Below are 23,465 nucleotides of genomic sequence, written 5' to 3'. Positions count from 1 at the left end.
CGAGATATGAGGAAGGAAGGAGACCACATGCCTCCCCATCCCTGGGACCAGGTATGTGGGGGTGGGGGTAGGGATGGGGTGAGCAGACTTAAGGTTAGAGAATCAAGGGTCCACAGTGGGTCTAGTCTTATGGTCAGAGGAAGTGTTTCTTGCTACATCAGGCAGCAGGGCTGAGATGTGGCCCCAAATGGTTCACTTCTGAGAGTCATACCGTTGTGTAGGATAATCCCACACTGAATTGGGGTTGCAACTCCATGTAGATGATCCCAGATCCTGTCAGGTTGAAAAGGAAAAGCCTGCCTTTCTGGGCCTCGGTCTAGCATCCTAGAGTTCCCCGTCATGAAGAGGGGTCTATAGAGAGAGCTCAGTCACTGGATTTTTGAGCCAGTTTGGTGGCACATGTCTGAGATTTCTCCATAAACTTGGGGAAAATTTGAGGCAGAAGGGTTTTGAATTTGAGGCTTGCCTGGGCTAAATGGCAAGACCTCGTTTTTCTTTCTGAAGTTTGAGGACAATTTTATTAAGATCTAGAGAAAACCAACAGAGCAGGTAAGCTGTAAATCCAGACGGCCGGTAGAAGATAGAAGACGAAGAGAGAAAACTGAAGCCACGCCGTCTGTAAGGGGCCTCGCCGTGGGAGGACGGGGAGTTTCAGTGAGAGTGAAGGGGGCCCAGAGCATCAGGGAAAGCGTGACTCACTGTGTGGCCTGACTGGCCTTGAACTGGCGGGTAGATCAGGCTGGCCTCAAACTCACAAAGATCCACCTGCCTATGCCAGGATTAAAGAGATAGTGGCCCAGTCTATACCCCAGCCTCGGGCAAAAGAATAGAATGAAAACGAGCCAGGCAGAGGCAGAGGGCAGAGGGCAGAGGGCAGAGGGCAGAGGGCAGAGGGCAGAGGGCAGAGGGCAGAGGGCAGAGGGGCAGGGGCACAGGGGCAGAGGGGCAGGGGTGCAGGGGCAGAGAGGCAGAGGCAGAGAGGCAGAGGCATCTCCAAGCTCAAGGCCAGCCTGGCCTACAGAGCAAGTTCCAGGACAACCAGGGATATATAGAAAAATTTTGTTAAAATACAAAACGAGGGCTGAAGATGGCTCGGAGGTTAAGAGCACTGACTGCCCTTCCAGAGGTCCTGAGTTTGCTTCCCAGCAACCACATGGTGGCTCACAGTCATCTGTAATGGGATTCAATGCCCTCTTCTGGTGTGTGTGAGGACAGCGACAATGTACTCACATACATGAAATAAATAAATCTTAAAAACAAAACGAAACACCACCACACACATATAAACACACACACACACACACACACACACACACAGAGAGAGAGAGAGAGAGAGAGAGAGAGAGAGAGAGGGTGTTGCTAGAGAGAAGTTAAGTGCATTCTTCCAGACAATCCAATTTCTATTCCCAGCACCCCACAGCAGCTCACAACTTCCTGTAACTCCAGTTCCCTGAGTAACTCAGAAAACTGTCCCACAGTGCTGGGACAGAACTTGGTGAGCACCTGTAAGACTTGTCCCAAAATGATGACATAACTAGATTTCTTAGGACTTATACCAACTCTTCTGGATTCACTTATAATGAACCTTAAAAAAAAAAAAAAAGGAAAGAAAGAAAAGGAAGAAAACAAGACAACATAAATATATTTGAATGGCTATTTATTTGAATGGCTTTTAAGAAGCAGAAGCCCTTGTACAACGAAGGCTTAGGGTGAGCATGAGGGAAGGGACTCACAGTGATAAGCAGGTAGCATCCTTTGCCACATGACCAGGAAGGGAGTGGACAGAGCAGCCCCCCTTCCCCTACCACGTGCTGAGAGCAGGCTACGGAGCACTGCCTAGAAAGGAGTGTGTGCCCATTCTTGTCCCAGGTAAGGATGTCACACAGACAAGGGGGCACTGCTCTAGCTCTCCAAGGAGGCTCTTGGGATTTATGCCAAACAGCAAGCAGATGGGTCAGGAGAAGGAGCCCTGGCGGCAGAGAACAGGGACAGGCAGGGGCCATTGTTAGGGGTGGGCTTGCCCTTGATCTTGTCCTAAGTAGTGTTTACTCCTACACTGTTGAAAGAGGAAATTGCAAGTTATGTTTATAGGTGTGTATTTTAAAAATAAAGTCTGTGTCCATTCATTTAGTTTTTATTTTGTTTTATTTTTACTTTTGTTGTTTTCAAGACAGGGTTTCTCTGCATAGCCCTGGGCTTCCTGGAACTCACTCTGTATATCTGAGACAGAGTGAGACTCTGGCTGGCCTTGAATTCAGAGATTCTCCTGCTTCTGCCTCCCAAGGGCTGGGATTAAAGGTGTGGAACGCCACTCCCCGGCTTGTTTTATTTTTAAAACAAGGCCTCTCTGTGTTGTGTTGACTATCTCAGAGCTTGCTAAGTAAAACAGGCTGGCCTTGAATTCACAGAGATCCATCTACTTCTGTCTCAGAAGTGCTGGGATTAAAGGCGTGCACCGCCAACCATATCCAGCATCATTCACGTTTGTTTGCTTTTTGATATATATAGTCTTGATATGTAGGCCAGGGTGGCCTTGAATTTAGCATCCTCCAATCTCAGGTTCTTTAGTGCTGGGATAACAGGTGTGCACTTCCAGCTTGTACCCAAGTACTTAAAACACCAGGGACATTTTACGGCATCTCTAAGGTCTCTTAAACCCCCAAGCTGTGATTCTGAGAGTAATGTCCCTTCCATTCTGAGTAACTTGGGTCTAAAAGTCCCAATTCACTGGGCTGTGGCCAGATGAGCAAACTGGAGATTGGAAGGGTGGATTTGGCTAACAACATAAGCTTCTTTTGACCTGTACAGTGTTTTCTAAACTTGAAGTGGTTGCCAATAATTGAAAGTTCAGATTTCTAATTTCTCAGAAAACAAAACAAAACAAAACAAAAAAAGATGGAACACCAGGGCCCACCAGCCCAAATTCCTACATAGCAGGGGTATGCTGGATTCTCAGTGCTATTTTTCTTCTCAAGACCTTGCCCAGTGCCCTTTGTGCCTGTTTCCTGTGCGGTTCCTGTAGACACAGGTTTGTGGCCCCTGACCCACATAGTGTGTTTGCAACTTGGCGACTTTGTGATCAATGTCAGCTACAGGCCTACCCTTGAGCAGCGGCAGACAGTCACGACGGCATATTCAGTCTTGTCCAGGAGTGTGAGACACGGGTCTGCAGAGTTTTGATTCATCTTAGAGAAGCTCTAATTTTGCAAACATGATTCATTCAATCACTAAAGTCTCTGGGTGGGGGTGAGGTGGGGGGCGTCAGGGAGACACTTCCCAGTCAAGGTCAGAGGTAAAGCTTGTTTGGCAAGAGCAGGAGGCCCAGAAGGAAGTCAGCTTTCCCATCGGTGGCCATAAGATAGCCCCTAATTGGACCGTATTAACCCGGGCACTGTTGGGAGGAGGGAAAAGATGTGTGGAGATTGATCAGTGGAGGCAGATTCTGCCACTTCCTCCCCAAAGCCGCAGAGCTGGAGGGGTAGGAGACAGAGAGGTCAGAGGCAACAGAAGTGGAACAGAAGCAGAAAGCTAGAGAGAGGAAGGCTGAGAGGCCTGGCCTGGGGGGCCGCAGGCGATGAACATGCAATGCCCACGAGATGACGAGAACCCCCAGGAGTGATGCTGGTCACCCCAGGATTCCCAAATAACAGAACCATCTGTACACACGCCAAGCTTGCAAGTGTGCGTGATACACAGAGACACAGACACACTTGTGCACACAGAGCCATCAGCAGATCATCAGCAGAGAAATACGAGCTGTCACGCCTATAAACACATACTCAGTCTGTACAGAGGCACGCATTCATAAATATTTCTCCATACGCACCATCACAGTGGTTTTTGGTGAGAGTCATCAGCTCATCATACAGAGATGCTTCATGAACGTTGTCACAGCACCTGAAGTCCCTTTTGGCTGCCAGAGTCCTGCACAATAATCAGGAGCTTAGTAGGAGAGAAAAATAAACCACAGGCACAGCTGAGCGCCAGCCTGCAGTGTCACCTACTGGCAGGAGAGGTTTCTGCGCCTTGTCTTAAGGGTCGATAGAACCCAGGACACTGTCACAGGTACCCTTTTCAGAGAAATTGCCAGCCATGAGGCCAGTGGTCATCCTCATCCTCATCTTCCTCTTTCTCATCATCATCTTCTGCTGGAGACAGGTGAGACGCTGGCCTCCTTGGCGTCGTACCACCAGATCAGCGAAGGAGCATCAAAGACCATGCCATGCCTGCTGTAAAGCGATGGTCCTCAAGGGTAAACAAGGTTCCAACACTCATGCCACCCCCAGCTAGGACAGGCTGCCTGAAACGCTCCTGCAGAATCTGGGGCCACGCCTGGGATATGTAAGGGGGACTATGATGGGATGATGACTTCAACTATGACAGTAGATAGGACAGCTTGCCATATTTGTAGTGGATTCTGGAACATTCCGTTGTGAGCGTGACTTGGTTGTCCCAGCACTGACATCTGCTAGCTGGGTAACTGAGCAAGTTATGGTAGTTCCCCAAATCTGTATGGTCTGGATACCTCAAGGGAGTAGACATGGGCCACGGTACGGGCACATCCACAGGCAGGCTGGATTACTGTAAGATGCATTTCCAGCAGTGGGGTGTAGGCAGCTGATGCTACCAAGGGATACCCAGGGACTTGGGCAGAGCTATTTGCCAATTTGATATTCTGATCATTGCTTTGACTGCAAGGATACTCACTGATTAAATAGAGGTGTGACATCAAGTCCATTTTGGATTTGAACATCATGCTAGCTTCTATTTTCTTTCTAGCATATTCTGCTACATTTTCACGAATGCAGCTGGGCCATCATGTAGGGGAAAGTTTGCTTCCTTCTTTTTGTGATGGGGTCTCATGTAATCCGGACTAGCTGCGCAGCTGACCTTGGCCTTTCGATTCCTCCTGCCTTCATCTCTCTGGCATTGGAAGTATAGGTGTGTGCGCCATCCCGCCTACCCTAAGTATTGATTGCTGTTTAGTTGAATCCAGGCTTTTGGATTCAGTAGGCAAGCGCTCTACCGACTGAGCCAGATGCCCAGCTACATCTCCCTCCCCTGCAGGGAGTTCTGGAGTAATCTTAGCAGTCTCCACACTTAATAACAAACAGAGCTACTGTTCTGCTGAGTGACAGTTCCACTGGGCCTGGAATTCTGTTGGCAAGCACTTTCTAGGAGGAGTGCTCTGCCAGACCTAGGGATGCAGCGCTTCCAGCTAAAGGGGTCCAGTGTTCTGGGGGCGGGGCTCCTCCACCCCAGTGCTGCCTTCTAAGGCTTTGCCCGGGGCTTCTTCGCTCAGTAAATCTCCTGGTAACACAACACATAAAGCTTCATGCTGCCAGGCCCCTCTTCGGCTCCCGAGGCCACCAGGAGGACTGTCTGGTTGCAGTCAGACAGCAAGAGCCTGCCCTCAGGACTTCTGGTCTGTTGTTCCAGCTCCAGAAGCTTTTGTCTGGGCTTGAGATGCTCATCTGCGGTTTCAATAATAGAATTTGGACCGTTCCGCACGGTGCTATCAACAGTGGCTCCAATGAAAGCCACAGCCCTTCACTGCACCTTATCTTCTTGCTCTGGCACGGCACCATGCCCGTTACCTAGGAAACCTGGGAGGGTTTGCAGCCTTCATGACCGGGCCCTGGGCATGCATCCCAGATCCCGAATTCAACAACACCCAGTGCTGTCTTCACAGTACGCATGTCTTTTCTGACTGGACAACCTAAGGACAGTCTGTGAGCCTCCACTCTGCACATCCTTATAAGCTTCTTGTGACCACTGTGAGCCTCGGCTGAGACCTTCCAGGGGCTGTAGTGTGATCCAGTGAAGATGGAGAATGCCTGCAGGCTGAACCTCCTCTCTTCCCCCGTTTCCTGTCTCTGCGCATGCTCTCAGTCATACAGCATCTCTGGCCAGGCGTGGGGTGCCAGTAGCACAGGAACCCCCTTACAGACTTTGTTCTGCTTCGAGGCCTCCTCTGATGTCCTGGTTAAAATGATGAGCACAACCGTGTGTAAAGATACCTTTGCCACATGCCCTACTGGCTGCAATAATTCCAGTGGCTCCGTAAAGCAGCTGTGGTGGGTGCCAACCTCACATCCCTTCCAGGAATAGCATCTGCATGCCACAGAGACGGCAGCGCAAGCCTGGCCCAGGGTTTCTCTTCTGGCCCAAGCTGGTGCTCATATCCGGGAGTCCTTGCATCTTCTTTTTCCTCCTTCCTGCAGCTGTCACCCTGGGACACACTGCCCAGGGCATGCACTCATTCAGATCCCGATTCAAATGCCCAGAAGGGCAGAGGTTAGAGTCCCCGGATGCCCTTCACCCTACCTCCAGGCCCCTCTCCTCGGGCCCTCCTCAGCTCCTGGCCCTCTGATGATGCTTCTGGCTTCCATCATTGCTGAAGTCTCTGTGGGAGCCAGGCAATCAGTGCGCACAATCATGTCTGCTTGCCCCTTCTTGTCTTCAAAGGGGACCAACCATCCACTCTTCCACCCTTCTGAGTGCCAGGGCTGCTTAGCAAAAGAGGAGATGGACCATCACTCATCATGTGGGGAAGAAAGGGCTACAGAGATTCATGAGATGGAGTAATCGCTGGTACCTCTCAGGGAGGTCATCTCATCCCAGAATCCTTTGCACAGCACCCAATGGCAGTTTATCGCTTCCAGGGTAGCTCTGACTGGCTTCTCTTCACTATCCACAACAGAATCGTGCTGGTACAAGTTCAGCTCGCTCCTCTCTGAGCTATCACTTCCCTAGCATCTTTGCTTTCAGAACAGTCCTGACACTTCCCACTTCTGTAACACCTACACCTCAGCTTCAGCCTGGACAACGACTTGCTTCAGAGCCTATGCTTTCTCCAAATTTGGGACTAGAGTTCTTTCTCTGCTAGGAGAACTTCCTTACAGCATGGCAGGTGGAAGTGACCGGCAGACCCAGGACCGAGGTGAGGACACGGGCAGACAGGACTAACTGAACTTTGCCTAAAAGCTGAAGGCAAAGGAAACCTCGAGAGTTGGTAAACCGCTAAAGCCTTCTCCAGGGAGAGCCTGCAGTGCCCCCTGCTGGCTACAGGAGAACTTGCATGTGGACAACTTTTCCTCCCTTCTTCAGACAAACCTTCCACGTAGCAGCTTTCCATGGCTCAGGTTAGCAAATCACAGCAAGCAAAAGGTCAGCGTGTGGTTTCTAAACCATGGGAAAACACACACAGAGCCTGTGTGCAGCACTGTACACATTTCCCATTTCGAGGGATTTCAAGACTTCTGGCTCTGTCGTCGTAGCTTTCTAAGAGTACCTGGCGCGGAGGGATGACGGCGTCATGCAGGAGGGTGGAGCCAGAAAAGTTCACCGGAAGAGGTTCAGAAGTGTGACAGGCGCCTGGAGCAAGGTGGCTCGGCTACTGTGCGCCTAGTGACTGCTTAGCGGCCGCGGCGGCCCGCCGGGGATTCTGAGCCACACCATAAGGCACGTGGGCCGCCACGGTGCCCATCTCCTGAGCTCCAGCCACGTGGAACATCTGGTCATCAAAGAAGATGTGTGGACGGATCTTCTCAAGAAGGGGGCCCTTGGGTGCTCCGGCTAGGAATAAGGCCTCATCCGTCTCCAGGCCCCAGCTGCGCAGGGTCTTGAGGGCCCGGGCTCCAGAACTGGCTGCACTGCGCGCTGTCACCAAATAAGTGCGAATCGGGCACTCCAGCCGCAAGCCTTTGGAGTAGAATTTCTTTTGCAGTCTACCCAGTGCTTCCAGGAAGCCCTTTAGGGGGCCCTATAGAGACAAGGAGACGGAAAGGCTGATTCAGTCACCTCTCCTAAACATTTTCCCTTTCATCCTAAAGAACCGGTGATTGGCTCTTAGGGTGGGAAATCCCTAAATCCTTTGGTAGTTTTGGTTTGCCTGTTCTGGCTCCTATGTGCATACAGGGCTGTAGGTACCTTAGGCCGGGGTCTGTCTTAATGTGACTGGGGCTGTGTGAGAAGGACCATAACCAGGGCAACTGTTGCTATGGATATCCATTCATGTCTCCAGCCGCATTTATCCTTCAGCTCTGTAAGCGCGGTCTTCTGTGCTCATCAGCAAAGAAGCAGTTAGAACGAGCTAGTAATGATGGCATGGGTGCCTGCCAATCACAACAGATTCTGTGAACATCTGGGCCAGATGTAACCACTGAATAATGAGCCTGACTGTGGACGGACGCATAAGTGGCTCAGGGTGTTGGGCTCAAGCTCTGGGGTGGGAAAGTGCCCACAACCATGAAACTCCTGAGGGTGTGTGAAGAAAGAACTGGGAGGTGCAGAATGTAGCTCATTCCCAAAGCAATCGGAAGCCAGGGAAGTAGGCTGCTGGTCTTGGGGATTTTCCTAGCCAGGTAACCTGAAGTAAGCAGTGTTCTTCTGGGTCTCTATTAACCTCTTAGCGGGGAAGTGTCCTGTTCTGGGTACCTACGTTTCTATAAAAGCTCAAATCGGAGTTCCCAGCAGAGCTGGGGAATCCCACTGCTCCACCCACAGGGAATTTCTTTCTTTTCTTTTCTTTTTCTTTTCTTTTTTCTTTCCTTTCCTTTTCTTTCTTTCTTTTTTTTTTTTGGTGGTTTTTTTTTTTTGTTGTTGTTGTTTTGGTTTTTTGGATTTTTGAGACAGAGTTTCTTTATATAGCCCTGACTGTCCTAGAACTCACACTGTAGACCAGGCTGGCCTCAAACTCAGAAATCTGCCTGCCTCTGCCTCCCAGAGTACTGGGATTACAGGTGTGCACCACCACCGCCCGGCCAGGGAATTTCTATCAAGTTCCAAGACATTCTCAGAGAGTCACTGAGAAGCAGAAGAGCAGGTGAGGGTCCCTGAGCCACTGAGGCATGACATGAGGTGGCCCAAGGGGGCCACAGTCCTGGGCCCCTATGATGGTGCAATAGGGAATTGTTCTTGTCTCCTAGTGAAGGAAACAGGAAGCTTCCGGCGGGATAGGGCCTTACTCAGAAGGGTATCCCAAGAGAGGCTGAAGGTCACACGGAAAGGACAATGGAATAAAAGGTGTGTGTGTGTGTGTGTGTGTGTGTGTGTGTGTGTGTGAGATTTTTGAGGAGTGGGAGTTTCCAAGAGGGTTCAAGTCTCAGAATGGAGCATGGGGGCTTCTGAGAGGCAATGGAGACCTTAGAAAGGGGTTTGGAGGAATACAGCAGGGAGGCAGAAGAGGCTGAGTGAGGTGCTTGGAGGAATACAGCAGGGAGGCAGGAGAGGCTGTGGTGAGGTGCTTGGAGAGATTCTGGGGACCCCAAGGCGGGGGGAGAAAATGGCACTTGTGTGAGAAGGTGAGACTTAGTGAAGGGGTGAAGTCTCAATGAAAGGAGTAAGGAGCCAAGTGAGGGAGATGAGGTTTAGAACTCAGGAGGCAGAAGGAGGTGGATCTCTGAGTTCAAGACTAGTTTGGTCTACAAAGCAAGTTCTAGGACAGCTGGGTTCAAGGCCAGCCTGGTCTACAAAGCAAGTTCCAGGACAGCCAAGGCTACACAAAGAAACTCTAACTTGAAAAACCAAGGAAAGAGAAGGTGTGGCTCTTAGTAAGAGGACCTGGTGGATGTGTGGACTTAGCCTGGGTTTGGCCCTGGATTCAGGCCAGTTCAGGTTCCGGGGAAGGAGGGGTTACTCAGGGGTTCTGGGAATGTGCAGCACCTGTGCCAAAGGTTTGTTCTCATGGGTCCTCTCATGTTCAAAGAATCTGTCCAGCCCATGGGCCTTGACGATGCGCTCTGACTCATCGGAGAAGAGTACTGCGTCCCCATCGAAGGCCACGCGGAGCTGACTCTGGGACACAACCACATCCTTGCTGGGGCTGAAGATGGTGGCAGCTGCAATCCCTGGGCAGAGAGAGGTGAATGTAGTCTGAGCCTTGGCACAGAAGGTATCCCATGCTGTCCTTATCCCTCCAGGACTAACAGCAAGCCTATCAAGGACTCATTGAAAGCATTTTGAAATTGGTAGTGCATGGACACTGGCCATAATAGGCAGCCGGTATAGCTCTGAGGTAGCACTGGGAGCATCCCTGTCAGTGTCTAAAGGATACCTCATTAATATCATCTTTGTGCAGAGCTCTAGAGGCATCCTTGGGATGGACCCTGAAGAGCTGTTTATCAGCTAGCATAAGGGTATTTGAGTAACACTGAAGACCATGCTGGTGTGGACCGTCTAAACTACAGTTCTGGCTGGAAGCACAGAACTCCTATGCCACTGTTCTGTTTGGAGAACAGATAGGGAAGCACGCCTGGAGGTGTGGTCACTGCCTCAAAATTGATTCCAACTTACATACCTCCTCTGGACCAAGGTAAAATTCAGGTTCTCTCAGGTTTGTATGAGAGTGAGCTCTCAGGTTGCAGTAGGGGTGGATAGATGTGGACACCCTGTCTACAGCCACCAAGCACACAGGTGCATTGAAGTCACTGTGGTTCAGACTGTGAGATAGTGTGTGGTCCTGGGAGGCAGCATACGCTACATGTGATAATGAATTTATACTTTCTGTAACCGGGGTTCCTCTGGGATGCAAGGATGCCCACCAGGGACCAAGGCTCCAGGCTACAGTCAGGTGAATCCCCTCAGCAGTCTTCATCTCTCCAAAGGCCACTTCTATCCTGCTCCTCAGTAGGAATCTAGGATCACAGATGTAGCCTTTTGCAGAGCTCTGGGAAGAGCTAGCAGTACAGGTCTCACAGCAGGTGCACTGGCCTAAGTATGCCCAGGGTAGGACCAGGTCCTGAGTATCAGACTATATACCTTCTCAGCTCCATCAACCTAATGACAAGACGACCCAAGCCCCACTGCTCTGAGCAAGACATCCACCCAACCACTCTCCTGTCTCCTAGAGCAAAGGTCAAATTCCAGATGTGCAGAGGCACACCCATATGTTAGCCAGTCCCCAGATCTCAACTGAAGGGTATAATGTGTCTAGGGAAATGCCTTCTGGATCCTGGTTATACAAAGCCTCACAGACAAAGGGGCAACATGGACGGGAAAAGAGGGCAGTTGGCAGAAACCCTGAGAGTTCAGTCTAAGAACGCGTCCAGACAAATGGGCAGCCAGTCTTTCTTCCTCCGTGGCTCCTATTGGCAGAACTGAGTCTATGGCTGTCACCCCAAACTGCCCCTTGAATGGGCACGTGGAATGGACTTCTCATTACCGGTACTCGTAACAGAGTCCCCTCATCTCATTTTAGCACTGGCCAGCCCCGACTGTTTTTGAAAGTTTACCTCTCAGGCTGGGCTACCGTTGGCCATTCACCTCTCATTGGCCCAGTGATGGGTAGAAGCTTTGTGGCCACACAGGAACCAGAACTCCCACCAGCTCAGAAGGATCTTAGAGAGCTGTAGCTTTCTGGGCTGGAAGGGGAGTTCCCATGGAAACAGAGGCTAGGGGATGCTGATGAACATGCACTGCGGGGCGGGAGAGGGTGAGAGGATGAGGTAGGGTTTTGTTTTCACTTTTCAAGACAGATCATAGGAAGGTTCGCATATTTTCCCCTGTGGTTACCTTGGCAACCCCAGTTCAGAGCTCTGGCAGCAGGCTATCACCACTGGGACCCCTTTCTGCGTGGGGAGGTGTTCCCATGTTCTCCCGCCCCATTCTGACTTACCCTCATCGATGGCTTCTCTCACTTTGTCGGCATCAGCTGACAAGTAGAGGTTGGTGTGGTAGGCCTTGAGGTAGCAGATGGGGCTGTTCCCACCCGTCATGCAGAAACGCTCAATGAACAGGTCTGTGGAGGTAGAGGGTCCTGATGAGGCCAGGGTCAAACTTTATGCTCCATAATGGCCTCTCTGCGCTTGAACTGAGTGGTGACAGCAGAGCGACTCTCTGTTTAAGTCTAACATCCCCTGTCCAAGCCTGTCCATCCTTCAAGGGAATAAGATGATCACGTAGTGGGAGAAAACGCCTGGCTCATAGCATCTCTGCCTAGTCAGGGAATCATACAACTTCAGAAGCTGGACTGGAGACCCTATCTTTCTGGCCATAGCTGATTGGACAGGGGCAGACTCTGTGCTGAGCCAATCAGAGTCCAACCTGGGTAGCTTTCTCCCAAATCTGCAAAAGCTGGGCAATAGTTGCTGGCTGACAAGTGACTGCTGTCGTCACGCCATTCATTTACCATCACCACCTAAGTCCCTTAAGCAGGACACCAAAAAGGGTTAATATCTGACCCCACAGTGGTGCTCCAGGCCCCAGGCAAGCATGGCGCCCTGCCTCTTTTCCCTGATCAACACCTATCCCCCAGCTGGTTAGAGATCAACAACATCACCCTCACGTTCAGAGATTTGAAATGGGTGTAGCTCAGTGATTGAACACCCACACAGCCTACGGAGGCTCTGGTTTCATAAAGAAATAAAGAAATACATGTTTAAAGGGGTGAATAGGAGCTGGAGAGGTGGCTCGGTGGTTCAAAGCACTGGCTGCTCTTCCAGAAGACCCGGGTTCAGTTCTCAGCACCCACACACCACCTCATAACTGTAACTCAGGCACCAAGGGATCTGATGCCTGACCTTCAAAGGCCCATGCAAAGTGGTGTGGCCTGCATACACAGACACATACATATGCGCACGAGTTAAATTTTTGGTTTTTACAAAAGGTAGTGAAGTCAAATATATTGGCACATGCTTTTGATCCCAGCACTCAGGATGCAGGAGCAAAAGGTAGTACAGGTCTGCAGTGTCTGAAAGCCCAGTGCTGGGAAGGTTATGGCAAGCAGCTCTCAAGTCTGAGGCTAGCCTGGCCTCAGGATCTACATGGTAAGCTCCTGCATCAACATTAAGTATATTAAAATAAAATAAGCACACAACTGGGTTGCTGGCTGCTTGAAATGAGATCTTGTAAATATGGGTGGGTTGGTGTTGGTGGTTTCTCCTATATTTTTTAAATGACTTCATTACTTTTATTTTATGTGTGTTGGTGTTTTGCATGTACGTCTGTCTGTGTGAAGGTGTCAGATTCCCTGGAACTGGAGTGACACACAGTTGTGAGCTGGCAATGAGCGTGCTGGGAAGTGAGCCCAGGTGGACGCAGATCCTCTGGAAGAGCAGTCAGGGCTCTTAACTGCTGAGCCATCGTCTCCAGCCCACGATTTTCCCTTTTTATAAAACATTTTGTGTTTGGGAGTTTTCCCTGCATGTGAATCTCTGCGCCCTGTGCATGTCTGGTCCCCGTGGACGCCTGGAACTATTTGGACTTTCCAGAACTTCAGTTTCAGATGACAACAAAGGTCCAAGCCTGCTAAAGAAGGGCTGGGAGAGCACAAGCCCACGAGAGAGAGAGAGAGAGAGAGAGAGAGAGAGAGAGAGAGAGAGAGAGAGAGAGAGAGAGAGAGAGAGAGCCAAGACCTGGATTCTGGCCTTCCTAGGTCCAGTTTTCCTTTCTGCTCTGGGGTTCTAAGTCGTCCTGGAAACGAGAATGTATTCCATCGCTGGAAGCTTGCTCTGAGGAAGTCAGCACTTTCATTCACAACTGGACTAAAAAGAGAAGCACCCTTTCCCTCCGAACTGCTCGTAGCCTTGTGAAGCTTGCGAGTCTCCCACAGGGAGAGAAACTGAGGCACAGAGGCAGTAAACACCTTTCCCAGCTACACAGGGAGTGGGGCCTGTCCAGCGAGGGAGGGCTGCAGCTGGCTTGTGCCGGTTTTTAAGAGTCAGTTATTGCGTGTTCAGGAATTTTATGAGCCGGTTATGTGGATCAACCATGGGTGGCCGGAAATTGGCTGGGGACGGCATCCCCAACACTGGCAGCATTTCAAATCAGTTTGGTTTGTTTTATTTTTACGGGTTTTTGTTGGTGTGTGTTTTTTCTAGACAAGGTTTCTCTTTGTGTAGCCCTTGGCTGAATCTCACTTTATAAGGCAAGCTGGCCTTGAACTCCGATGTCCACCTTTCTCTGCCTCTGGAGGGCTTGGATTAAAGCTGTGCATCACGACACACAGACACACAGCATTACAGTCTTGTATGTATGTATGCATGTATGCATGTACACATGTACACATGTATGTATGTGTGCATGTGTGTATGTATGTATGTATGTATGTATTTTGAGACAGGGTCACAGGTATCTGAACATGTGCTTAGGCTACTAATTCCTCTGCCTCCATTTCACTGACTCCATAGTTCTGGGATTATAGGTTTTATACCACCATGGCTTTTTTTTAAATAATTATTTTATTTTATTTTTATGTTTTTATTTATTTTATCATTTATTGAAAAGGGAAGTTAAAACATTTTATGATAAAAATATTTATTTATTTATATGTATGTGAGTACACTGTCACTGTCTTCAGACACACCAGAAAGGGCATTGTACCCTATTACAGAGGTTTATAAGCCACCATGTGGTTGCTGGGAATTGAACTCAGGACCTCTGGAAGAGCAGTCAGTGCCCTTAACCAACAAGCCATCTCTCCAGCCCGCTATTTGTTTTTTAAATTCAGTGCTGGGGATCCAACCCAGGGTTTCATGCATGCCAGACAAGCACTCTACCAACTGAGCCACACCAGGCTCTTATCTCGGGCTGGCCTTGAACTTACTAAGTAGCATAGGAAGACTTTGAATTCCTGCCTCATCTCCTGAGTGAGGGGGTATTACATGCATGCACTACTATACTAACATAGCTAGCTTTTATGCAGTGTTGGAGGCTGAGCCCAGGGCTTTCTGCCTGCCAGGCAAGAACACTGTCAGTTGGACTGCAGCCCCAACCTTATTAGTTTTAAACCACCAGGGTTAAAATTACAACGCAATGGAATACAGAGCCAGGTTAGCAGCACACTGCTGGCTGGGGTCAGGATGTCAGTGAGGATAGCCTGACCCAGCCTGTAGCAGTGTGGCCTCCCTGAGGGAGTGCGTCTGGTAAGGCACCCTGAGTTCACCTGTCCCATGCTTACCATAATGGTTGATGCTGTTGATGAGGCGAACTCCCACTTGAGCATGGTTGTTGGTCATGAGGACAATGTCAAAGATGTCTTCACTATCGGGGTACAACTCCCGAAGTCGCTTGTTCACAGCCTCCAGGGCCTGGAAGGGAGACAGCAAACTCCAGTTGAGAGTCCCAGCGACCGATGAGTAGAGTCGGAGGCCAGGGGTGCAGTGAGGGAGGAGAGCGGAGGCTAAAGATCGGCTTGGTGGAATGAGATCTACACACCACCACCTGCTAATGACATTTTCCACCATCGGGTGGGTTGTTCACCACACGGAGGTACTTCCTTAAAGGTAAATGGAAGGGATAGCTCCTCAAACTGGTTACCCATCCTGGGGCTCCATTAGTCCCGAGGAGGGGAGCCTCTTCCCCCAAATGCTCAGTCCTTTAGTCATGGGATTGCCTCTGCCAGGCAGAGCTTCTGACAAAGGCACTGTGTGGGTGGTTTCAGGAACTGCCCCCTCACCTTCACAAAGGGGAAGGCGGGCCCGGGACTGAAGGGCTCATTCTCGTGCTCCAGCTGGTATCGCACATACTCCTCTACGCCCTGCTCTGTGTAGATCCTCTGTTCCTCGTCCATTCGGAACAAGGCTCTGGAGGACACAGCGATGGTGACCGCGTTCTGAGGCTTTGGCTGTAGGAAGGAAGGACAGTAAGACAGGCTGTCACTCAGACTGCATCTCCAGGTGTACCTGTGCAAGCTCCTCCTGGACCCTGGGATGTGGGGAAGGCTGAGGCTCTGCTCAGGCAAAGGCAGACTCCAGGCTGGACCCTGCTGGAGACAGGTTCCCTATTTAGGAGTTTGATGGGAAGGAGGGGCATGCCCTAGGGAAGCTTGCAATATTGTTGGCCATTTGGACATCAGAGAAAAATGAGTACAAGGTATGTAGCCAAAGTATGGACACACTGAGATGACTCCCAAATGGTTTCCATTATGAAAGAAGGGCTGTATGCCCTCAGGAAGAAATTAGTGCCCAGAAAGAGTAATTATATAAGAAAAGAATATCTCCAGCCTGAATCTGTTTCCTGAGCTCCAGACTTGCATATCTAACTGCCCCAGTCAACCAGCAGACACTCCAACCTACAGTGCCTGGGGCAGAGTCCCTCACCCTCACCCCCAAACCCAGCCTCTTCCCCTTTCCCCATCTCATGTCCAGCTCCACACCTATTGGTCCAGATCACCACTTCATGATCAGACAACCGAAGCTGGGAAGCAAACCTTCACTCCCCCCTCCTTCCCCATTTGCTTCCTCATTGACCAAAGGTCTACGCCACCCATGCTTGGAATCTACCCACTTCTTTCTTCTCTTCCACAGCCCAGTTCATCATCACCTGTCACCCTCTTCAAATTGTCAGAGGATCTGTCTAAAATGCAGACATGATCACAGTTCATCTCTTCATTGCAGAACCAAGCAGCCTTTCTTGCCTACAGAGCAAGAAGTCCTTTGCAACAGACCCCTCCTTCCTTTCTACCCTCAGTTTCCTCTTGCCCAGCTTTGCGCAACCTCACTTTGCTCATGGTTTTTGCATTTTGCACACCGTTCCCTTGCGCTCTGACTCTTGAGCACAGTGCTCCCTCCTTTCGCCTGCGGTATCTAGGAAGCACCCTGTCCCCCTGTCCAGTCAGCTCATGCTCTTGCCCTGGAATGCTGCTTCAGTTGGTTCCTCTATGGAGTTTGCCCTCACCCAGCTCTGCTGAGGAGGGGTTTTGGTGGAAGGTATGACTCCTGTCCTCAGAGCTCATCAGAGGATGGGGGAGAAGACAAGCAAACAGAACCTAGGCAAAAGGATAGGCATCAGTCACAGGAGGTCGAGGCAAGGTCTCTCTTGGTGACTGGCCTTCAGGAGAAGTCATTGAGGGAGAGGAGGCCTTTGAGGAAGACCTTGAAGAGGCTACAAGTGTTGGTATCAGGACCTCCAATGCCTGTGACATCACATAGACGACAGCGCACCTATAGGCCTGTTGCCAAGGCAGCAGCCACCATGTACCCAGAGTTCACTGGGCTTGCCTTTACCTGCGACCACATCATCATCCATATATATATGGGTAGCACCTCCCCCCTTCCCCCTTTCTTTCTGCTGCCATTCTTGTCCATTCCCTCTCCAATAAACCCCACATGGAACTGTTTGGCCTGGTGTTGTCTCTTGTCCGTGCCACTGCCTGCCCGTTACCACCACCACAGTCGCCCTGTCGGTCATAACAAGGATTGGTGAACACAAACTGGAAACCTTCGCAAAAGCAAACAGAGGCCAGGGCAGGGGAGAGTGGAGATGGTCCCAGAGGACAGGTAGGGGCCTGGGTTTCAAAGGGGCCCCTCTCAGCTGCTATATCTGAATATCATGTTGATCTCTGATCCTGAATGAGATAGCACTAAAGGGTATGATCTTTGGAGGTGGTTAGGGCTTTTCTTCGGAAAAAAAAAAGATACCAGGGTTTGCCTTGACTATTCTGCCATGTGAAGACACAGTGAGAAAATGCCTCCTCTAAGTGAGGAAGAGGACCCCAGTCTTTTGGTTCCTTAATTTTGGACACCCAACCTCCCCAACAAGAAAGACATCTGTATGGTTTACAGTATAACTCGCCCAGTGTGCGATACTTTGATACAGTAACCCAAATGGACCAACACACCTGACTTACATAGGCTTAGATGAGGAGTGTGCCACCATGGACAGCAGCTGCACCCTGATTGATTTCTGGGGGTTATCAGAATATGGGTGTGCAGGAAACTCATGGACACCACCTCTTTGCGAATGGGACAGTCCTAGCGTCCTGATCCCTAGTTTACAGGTGAGAAGAGAGGGTCTCAAACTGAAGCCAAGACTTACACGTGGACCTAACACTCTGCTTGCTCATGATAATCTTGTGGATGATGCGGCTCCAGCCGATTGGAGCTCTGAGTGATGCTGCAGATATTCATGGTATCCTTTAAGGAGAGGAGCACGCCGCCAAGGACAGCCACTGGACCCTTCCTAGTCTCTGGGAAAATCAGAGTATGAGTGTTCAGGGAACGCACTGACAGCACCTCTCTGTGGCCTGGGCAGCTCTAGAAGACAGGACTTTAAGGAAATGTTCTGTAAACTGTGCTCTGCGGCTGTGTAGTAACCTCAGATGTGACTGGCGATGACTGAAGACTTGAGTTCTAATTTCAATTGCTTTAAAAAAAAATGGGTGTGTGTGTGTGAGTGCGTGTTTGTGTGTGGAGCCAAGAAGTGAATGTCAGGTGCCTTCTATTCCTCTCCTCTCTCTCTCTCTCTCTCTCTCTCTCTCTCTCTCTCTCTCTCTATCTATCTATCTCTCTCGGCGGGGTCTCTGGTTAAGCTTGGAGCACATTGACTGGTGAGACTGGCTAGCCAGTGAGCCCTGAGCTCCCGAGATCTGTCTCTGCCTGCTTGGTTGAGCACCCCGTCACACACGGCTTGAGCACCCCGTCACACACGGCTTGAGCACCCCGTCACACACGGCTTTCACGGAGCTGCTGGAGAGCCGAACTTGGGTTCCTGGTGCTTGTATGCCTGGCGCTTTACCGACAGAGCCATCTCCTGGTTCCTAAATTGATTTCATTTTAATGAATTTAAGCAGTCTCCCATAAATAATGGCCAATAAAGCCTCAGCCTCTCAGAATAGAAATGGAAAAAAACAAAAACTTCTACAACATTGTGTAGCTGACCACAGCTTGTGTTTAGCCTTTAACTGTAACCAAGACTGTGCAGAAGACCAGCAGGGCCAGTAGAAGATGGCATCCCTCCTCTGAGGCTCAGCCCAATGCTTTAGCCAGTTTCTGACCAGCCGTGGGCCAGTGTGCTCTTGGCTGGGTATTTCGCAACCCCATCAGCGCTGAGGCACCTTAGGGACGGAGCTGTCATTCCTGCAGAGACAGAGAACCCATGTTCCTCCATCCACTTCAGGCCGGCTCTGAATCTGGATCCAGGCCACGCAGCCAGCCAACGCCCTGTTCCTCACGTTCTCTTCTTCACCTTCTGTCCCACAGCCCTGACTGGTCTCGGCTTTCCTTTAGGTGAGCTAACCAGACTCTCAGATCCTACTTCTTCCCATTGCAAGAAAAGTGTCTTGACTGCCTTGGCCTCTGGAGTGTCTACTTTCTTCTCACAGATGAGGAAATAGTGTTAGAGAAGGTCAGGGTATTGTTCAGACAATACCCTGTCAAGGTGACATCTAGCCTCTAGTTTGGCCTCTGTCCACATAAAGTTTCCTTGATGTGATCCTCCCAGAAGCCTCCAACTTTTACTTTAGCAACTTGCCTGGACACATTCCAGCCTCCTTTTCCATGTTTGGAAGAAATGTCAAGAGGCATTGTATCCTAATATTGTTGAGGTTTTATGGTGGGATATTCTTCCCTTGAAAAATGATGGTCCCCAGGTCAGGATCCTGTCTCCTATCCAAGTCACTCTGCTACAACACAATCGAGGTGGACCTCAGGAACACCAGCCCCTGTATGTTGTCCATCATCCAAGTGGGTCTGAAAAAACAGGTGACAGGATCTGTCCAGAGCCCGGAGAAGCTGAGCCCTTGTAGACTGACCCTCTTGTGCCTGCCCAGGTTTCTTAGCGTCCAAGTTGTGTGTGCAGCCAAATCAGAAAGTCCATTCCAGGCTAGGGACTGCGTCAGAACAACCAAGGGTCTCAGCTTGGGAGTACGGAGCTGTAGGGAGCCATAGTCTTGCCTGCTCTCTGGGATTTAGGCTGATCACTATGGCTTGGCGGTGAGGGTAGAAGAATTAGCAGAGGGTAGCCCAGCCCCACTGGCCTTCCTGCGGAACTCCTATTTAAACCAATAATCTGTCTATTGAACTCAAGATATGAATGTAGCCAAAGAAGCTGCTATTTCTGGAAGGACACAGGAGGGGTGGTTGGGAGAGACAAGAACCGGATAGCTCTGGGTGGAAGCCTCTGACCCCAAGAGGTGAGGGTCTCTGGTGGCCTTCACTAGGTTAACTATTTTACTCAAGCTCTTGGGAATGAAAATGAGGCCAGGCCAGGCCCCAATGAAGCCCATGAGGCTCACAACCCCCAAAATAGCCCGTGGGAGGAGGGGCTACGGCAGGAAAGACAGGAGCTGGGAACGGCACCTAATCAGACCAGGGTTCAAGGGCCGATGAAGGGGTCATGAGTGATCATGGCCTGGTTCTCTGATGTTCGCGGGGGAAGCGGGTGTGAACACTGAAGGTTCTCTCCTGTTTTCCAGCAGCCTCCCCTTCCCGTTCCCAGGCCCAGACATTATTAGTCTAGCTTTGCTATCTCATTAGCATGACTGCTGCCAGACCCGCCCTTTTTAATCCACCCGATAAACAGCCCAACGTGATCTTCATAAAATGAAAGTGGAACCATGTTAATCCCCCCGCTAAAGAATGAAAAAAAAAAAAGAGGATCCTGCAACAGTTCCATTATGATATTCATATTTTTAAAGGTAGGTTGACCATTTAGTCAAATGAATTCTTAGGCAGAACCCCCCAACCTGGGTAAGCCAAATATATAACTGCTGTAAGTCTATTTTAAAATTCAGCTCTTATATCTACACACCTATATAGATGCATTTGTTATAAAACTAATCAGTAAAACAACACTTTGGGAGCTGGAGAGGTGGCTCAGAGGTTAAGAGCACTGACTGCTCTTCCACAGGCCCTGAGTTCAATTCCCAGCAACCACATGGTGGCTCACAACCATCTGTAATGGGATCTGACGCCCTCTTCTGGTGTGTCTGAAGAGATCGACAATGTACTCACATATATTAAATAAATAAATCTTTAAAAACACGAACAAACAAAACAACAACAAAACCCCAACAGTTTGGATGGCAATACATTTGAAAGCAGGAGTTAGGGCTTTACCACAGACTAAGAAGCTTCAGTGTCCAGCCAACTTATTTATATATTTCTGCACAGTTCTGAGAGAGTCCAGTTTGCGCCCCTAAATACTTGAACATGGGAAAAGCTGCTTTTTTTTTTTAAATATTTAAAGTATTTTTTTTTTAAGAAGAAAGAATTCACAGGTCTGAAGATGGCCCAAGACACCGGCTTCCACAGAACCCAGGATGAAAGCCTCAGCCCCCCTAGATAAGGCCTGGGCGCTTTCACAAAGTACTCCAGTCAGAGCTGCCCCTGGGCTGGGAGCCTTTGAGTCCTTGTAACACTGCCCCCAGTGGTCCTGCATTTCCCTCTGAATTCTGAACAAAGTCTTGAACTTCAAAGACAGCTTCTTGCTTTTCACTCGTTCCCTCCCCCTCCCCCTCCCCCCACCTCACCCCCAGCCCCTGCTCTCCCAGGGGGTCCCACCCACTGAAGCTTTAAGATCAGCCCCCAAAGCCATTTCCCCAAGCTTTCCTGGGGACAGTCACCCCCTCCCCAGGGCTCCCACAACATGTAGGATCTTTTACCTGAGAATGCACCATCTCTAGAGACTCTGTGGGCACACTACAAACTCCTGAGACAGGCAGGCCACAGCTTACTATCTCTGTCACCAGGATGAGCTAAGGTCTAGAGGTGACTGTGGAGCGGGTGGCCTCCTGAGTAAAGTCATTGTAGTGGAGCAGTGGGATGCTTAAGGTCAGACTGGAGGTCTTTGTGTAATGCCTCTAGGTCAGTTTCTAGTCTCAATCCCTTGCTTGAGTTCCTGGGTCTAAGGCGGAGAGGCATGAACGACGCTAAGGTATCATGAACTTGCCTACCAGAGGAAGAGGAATGCTTGCCTCTGTGTGAAGTTGCAAAGGGCTGATGCCACCACTGAGATCAGAAGCAACGTCTAAGGTGCAAAGCCCAGCGTTGGGAGCTCAGAGCCTGGGAGTTGTACCCGTTTCTTTAAGATGCCGGGAGAGCGGCCTGATTGCTTGGGGTCTGGGTCTACAGTTAGAGGCCAAATGCCGAGGCTTGGATCTGGAAGCTGAGCTGGTTGCACAGATGGAATCATCGAGCAGCCGGGTTTCCAGAATTGAGTTATGGAGCCCAGGCGCTGCTACCCGGGGTTGCTGACCAGCTCTGCCAACAAGTGCGGTCCGCGCCCGCTCAGGCTGCCAGCGCCGGGAGGGGATAGGCTCCTGATGACAGCATGGGGGAGGGGTATTCTGTAGTAGAACCTGAGCCCGGGATAGAGGCAGGGGGAGGGGGCGAGCACTGCCACTACAGCAGAGCTCCCAAAATAAACTGGAGCCCCAGCCAAATGCTGGGTGCATTCTGGGGCGAAGGAGCCGTGTCACCTTCGGGAGGGGCTCCACAAGTCCCTTCCCAGAGGGCTTGAGACCCCTCCTTGGAAGTGGCCCTTCCCCTGTCCCCCCAAATCCAAGCCCTGCGTTTACCGATTTGGGTTTCTTCTTGGGCGAGAGGTTGTCATAGAAAGTCTTGGCTTCTTCGCAGCGCGGCGCCGCAGCGGTCTCTGCCCCTGGCCCGGGTTCGCGGGCTTCCCGGGGCTGCCCTGGTTCCATGCTCCGACTCGGATCCGATCCGGCCGGGCGGTAGAAGACAGCAGCGGGGACGCGGAGCTCTCGGGACTGGCTGCGGGAGGGAGGCGCGTCCCGGGTGGGAGAGGCAGGGCCGGGAGGGAGTGCGAGTGAGGCCGCCCCGCCCGCTGGGGGTGGGGGAGCGTCTGGTCCAAGCCGCTCGCTTGGCGTTTAGGGGAACTCTGATTCCTCGACCGACCCAGGTCTGAAGCAAATGGGGAGCAGGTGCAGTCTGCTTTCCGAGGCAGGCTGTGTGGAGTCGGGCTTGTAGAGTATTGCGGATTTGGGGTTGTGGGGATGAAGTTCAAGGGCACCGAGAGAGGAGGAAACCTAACATTTCCCCCTCCTCACGCGGTAATTCCTGAAGCAGAAAACGAATAGGTAAACCCTCCTCTAAACTAACAGGTCCCTTACCCCCATCAGATACCAGCATCGGACCCTGTGTGCGCCATTGCCTTTCTTCGAGTTCCGGTCTATCCTTGGACCCGGCGAAGTGTTGGATGGACAGCTCCGTTCAAGAACAGGAAGCCTCATTACGTGGAGGGGGAAGTGTGGGACACAGTTACACAGACGAAGGGGCTCTTGAATCTGAGGCGATGCTATGTTCGCCTAAGGGGCGACTCAGTGATTCCAAGGGACTCTGAAACCGGGTTCATGTCGGCTTCCCTGTTGGCCAGCAGAGGGCGTGCCTTTCCAAGTCCCTCGTGCTGAACTTGGCGGAGGTTACAGTTGTGAGGTAGCCGGAGGAAGGGAAGGGAGGAATGGGGTCTGGAGTCCAAAGAATTTTAACCTAGCATTTGGAATTTCAGGGTATTATTCACGTTGGTGCAGAGCTCTGAACTATCTGCCTCAAGGCACAGCCATCTATCTCTCAGACATGGATTGGAGATGCCTGAAAAACAGTGGTTTAACTGAGGATGGTGGTGGTGGTGGTGGCTACTGCGGCGGTGGCGGCGGCGGCAGTGAGTGTCCTTTGCCTGGGACCTGGGACAGAGTGGAGCTCTGTCCAGCCTCCACCATGTCTAGAAGGAACCAAGTAAACTTTGTTCTGTAGGGATTTCCTTCTAATTGAAACATTTCCTCCTCG

The 23,465-nt window shown here is 50.7% G+C and overlaps 1 protein-coding gene across 1 annotated transcript; it reads right to left on the bottom strand.

Moving 5' to 3' along the window:
• Nucleotides 1-1,656: 1,656 nt before the first annotated feature.
• Nt5c1a (5'-nucleotidase, cytosolic IA) lies at nt 1,657-22,443 on the bottom strand. The gene is made up of 6 exons (XM_052177268.1): nt 22,238-22,443; nt 15,398-15,565; nt 14,900-15,029; nt 11,618-11,740; nt 9,667-9,851; nt 1,657-7,765 (listed from the first exon to the last, which is right to left on the bottom strand). The coding sequence occupies exons 1-6, from the start codon at nt 22,361-22,363 to the stop codon at nt 7,397-7,399; spliced, it is 1,101 nt and encodes a 366-aa protein (XP_052033228.1). The 5' UTR covers nt 22,364-22,443; the 3' UTR covers nt 1,657-7,396.
• Nucleotides 22,444-23,465: the final 1,022 nt, after the last annotated feature.

The sequence above is a fragment of the Apodemus sylvaticus genome, chromosome 3, assembly GCF_947179515.1.
Source record: "Apodemus sylvaticus chromosome 3, mApoSyl1.1, whole genome shotgun sequence".
Taxonomy (NCBI): Eukaryota; Metazoa; Chordata; class Mammalia; order Rodentia; family Muridae; genus Apodemus; species Apodemus sylvaticus.
This window is presented reverse-complemented; position numbering and strand designations above follow the sequence as displayed.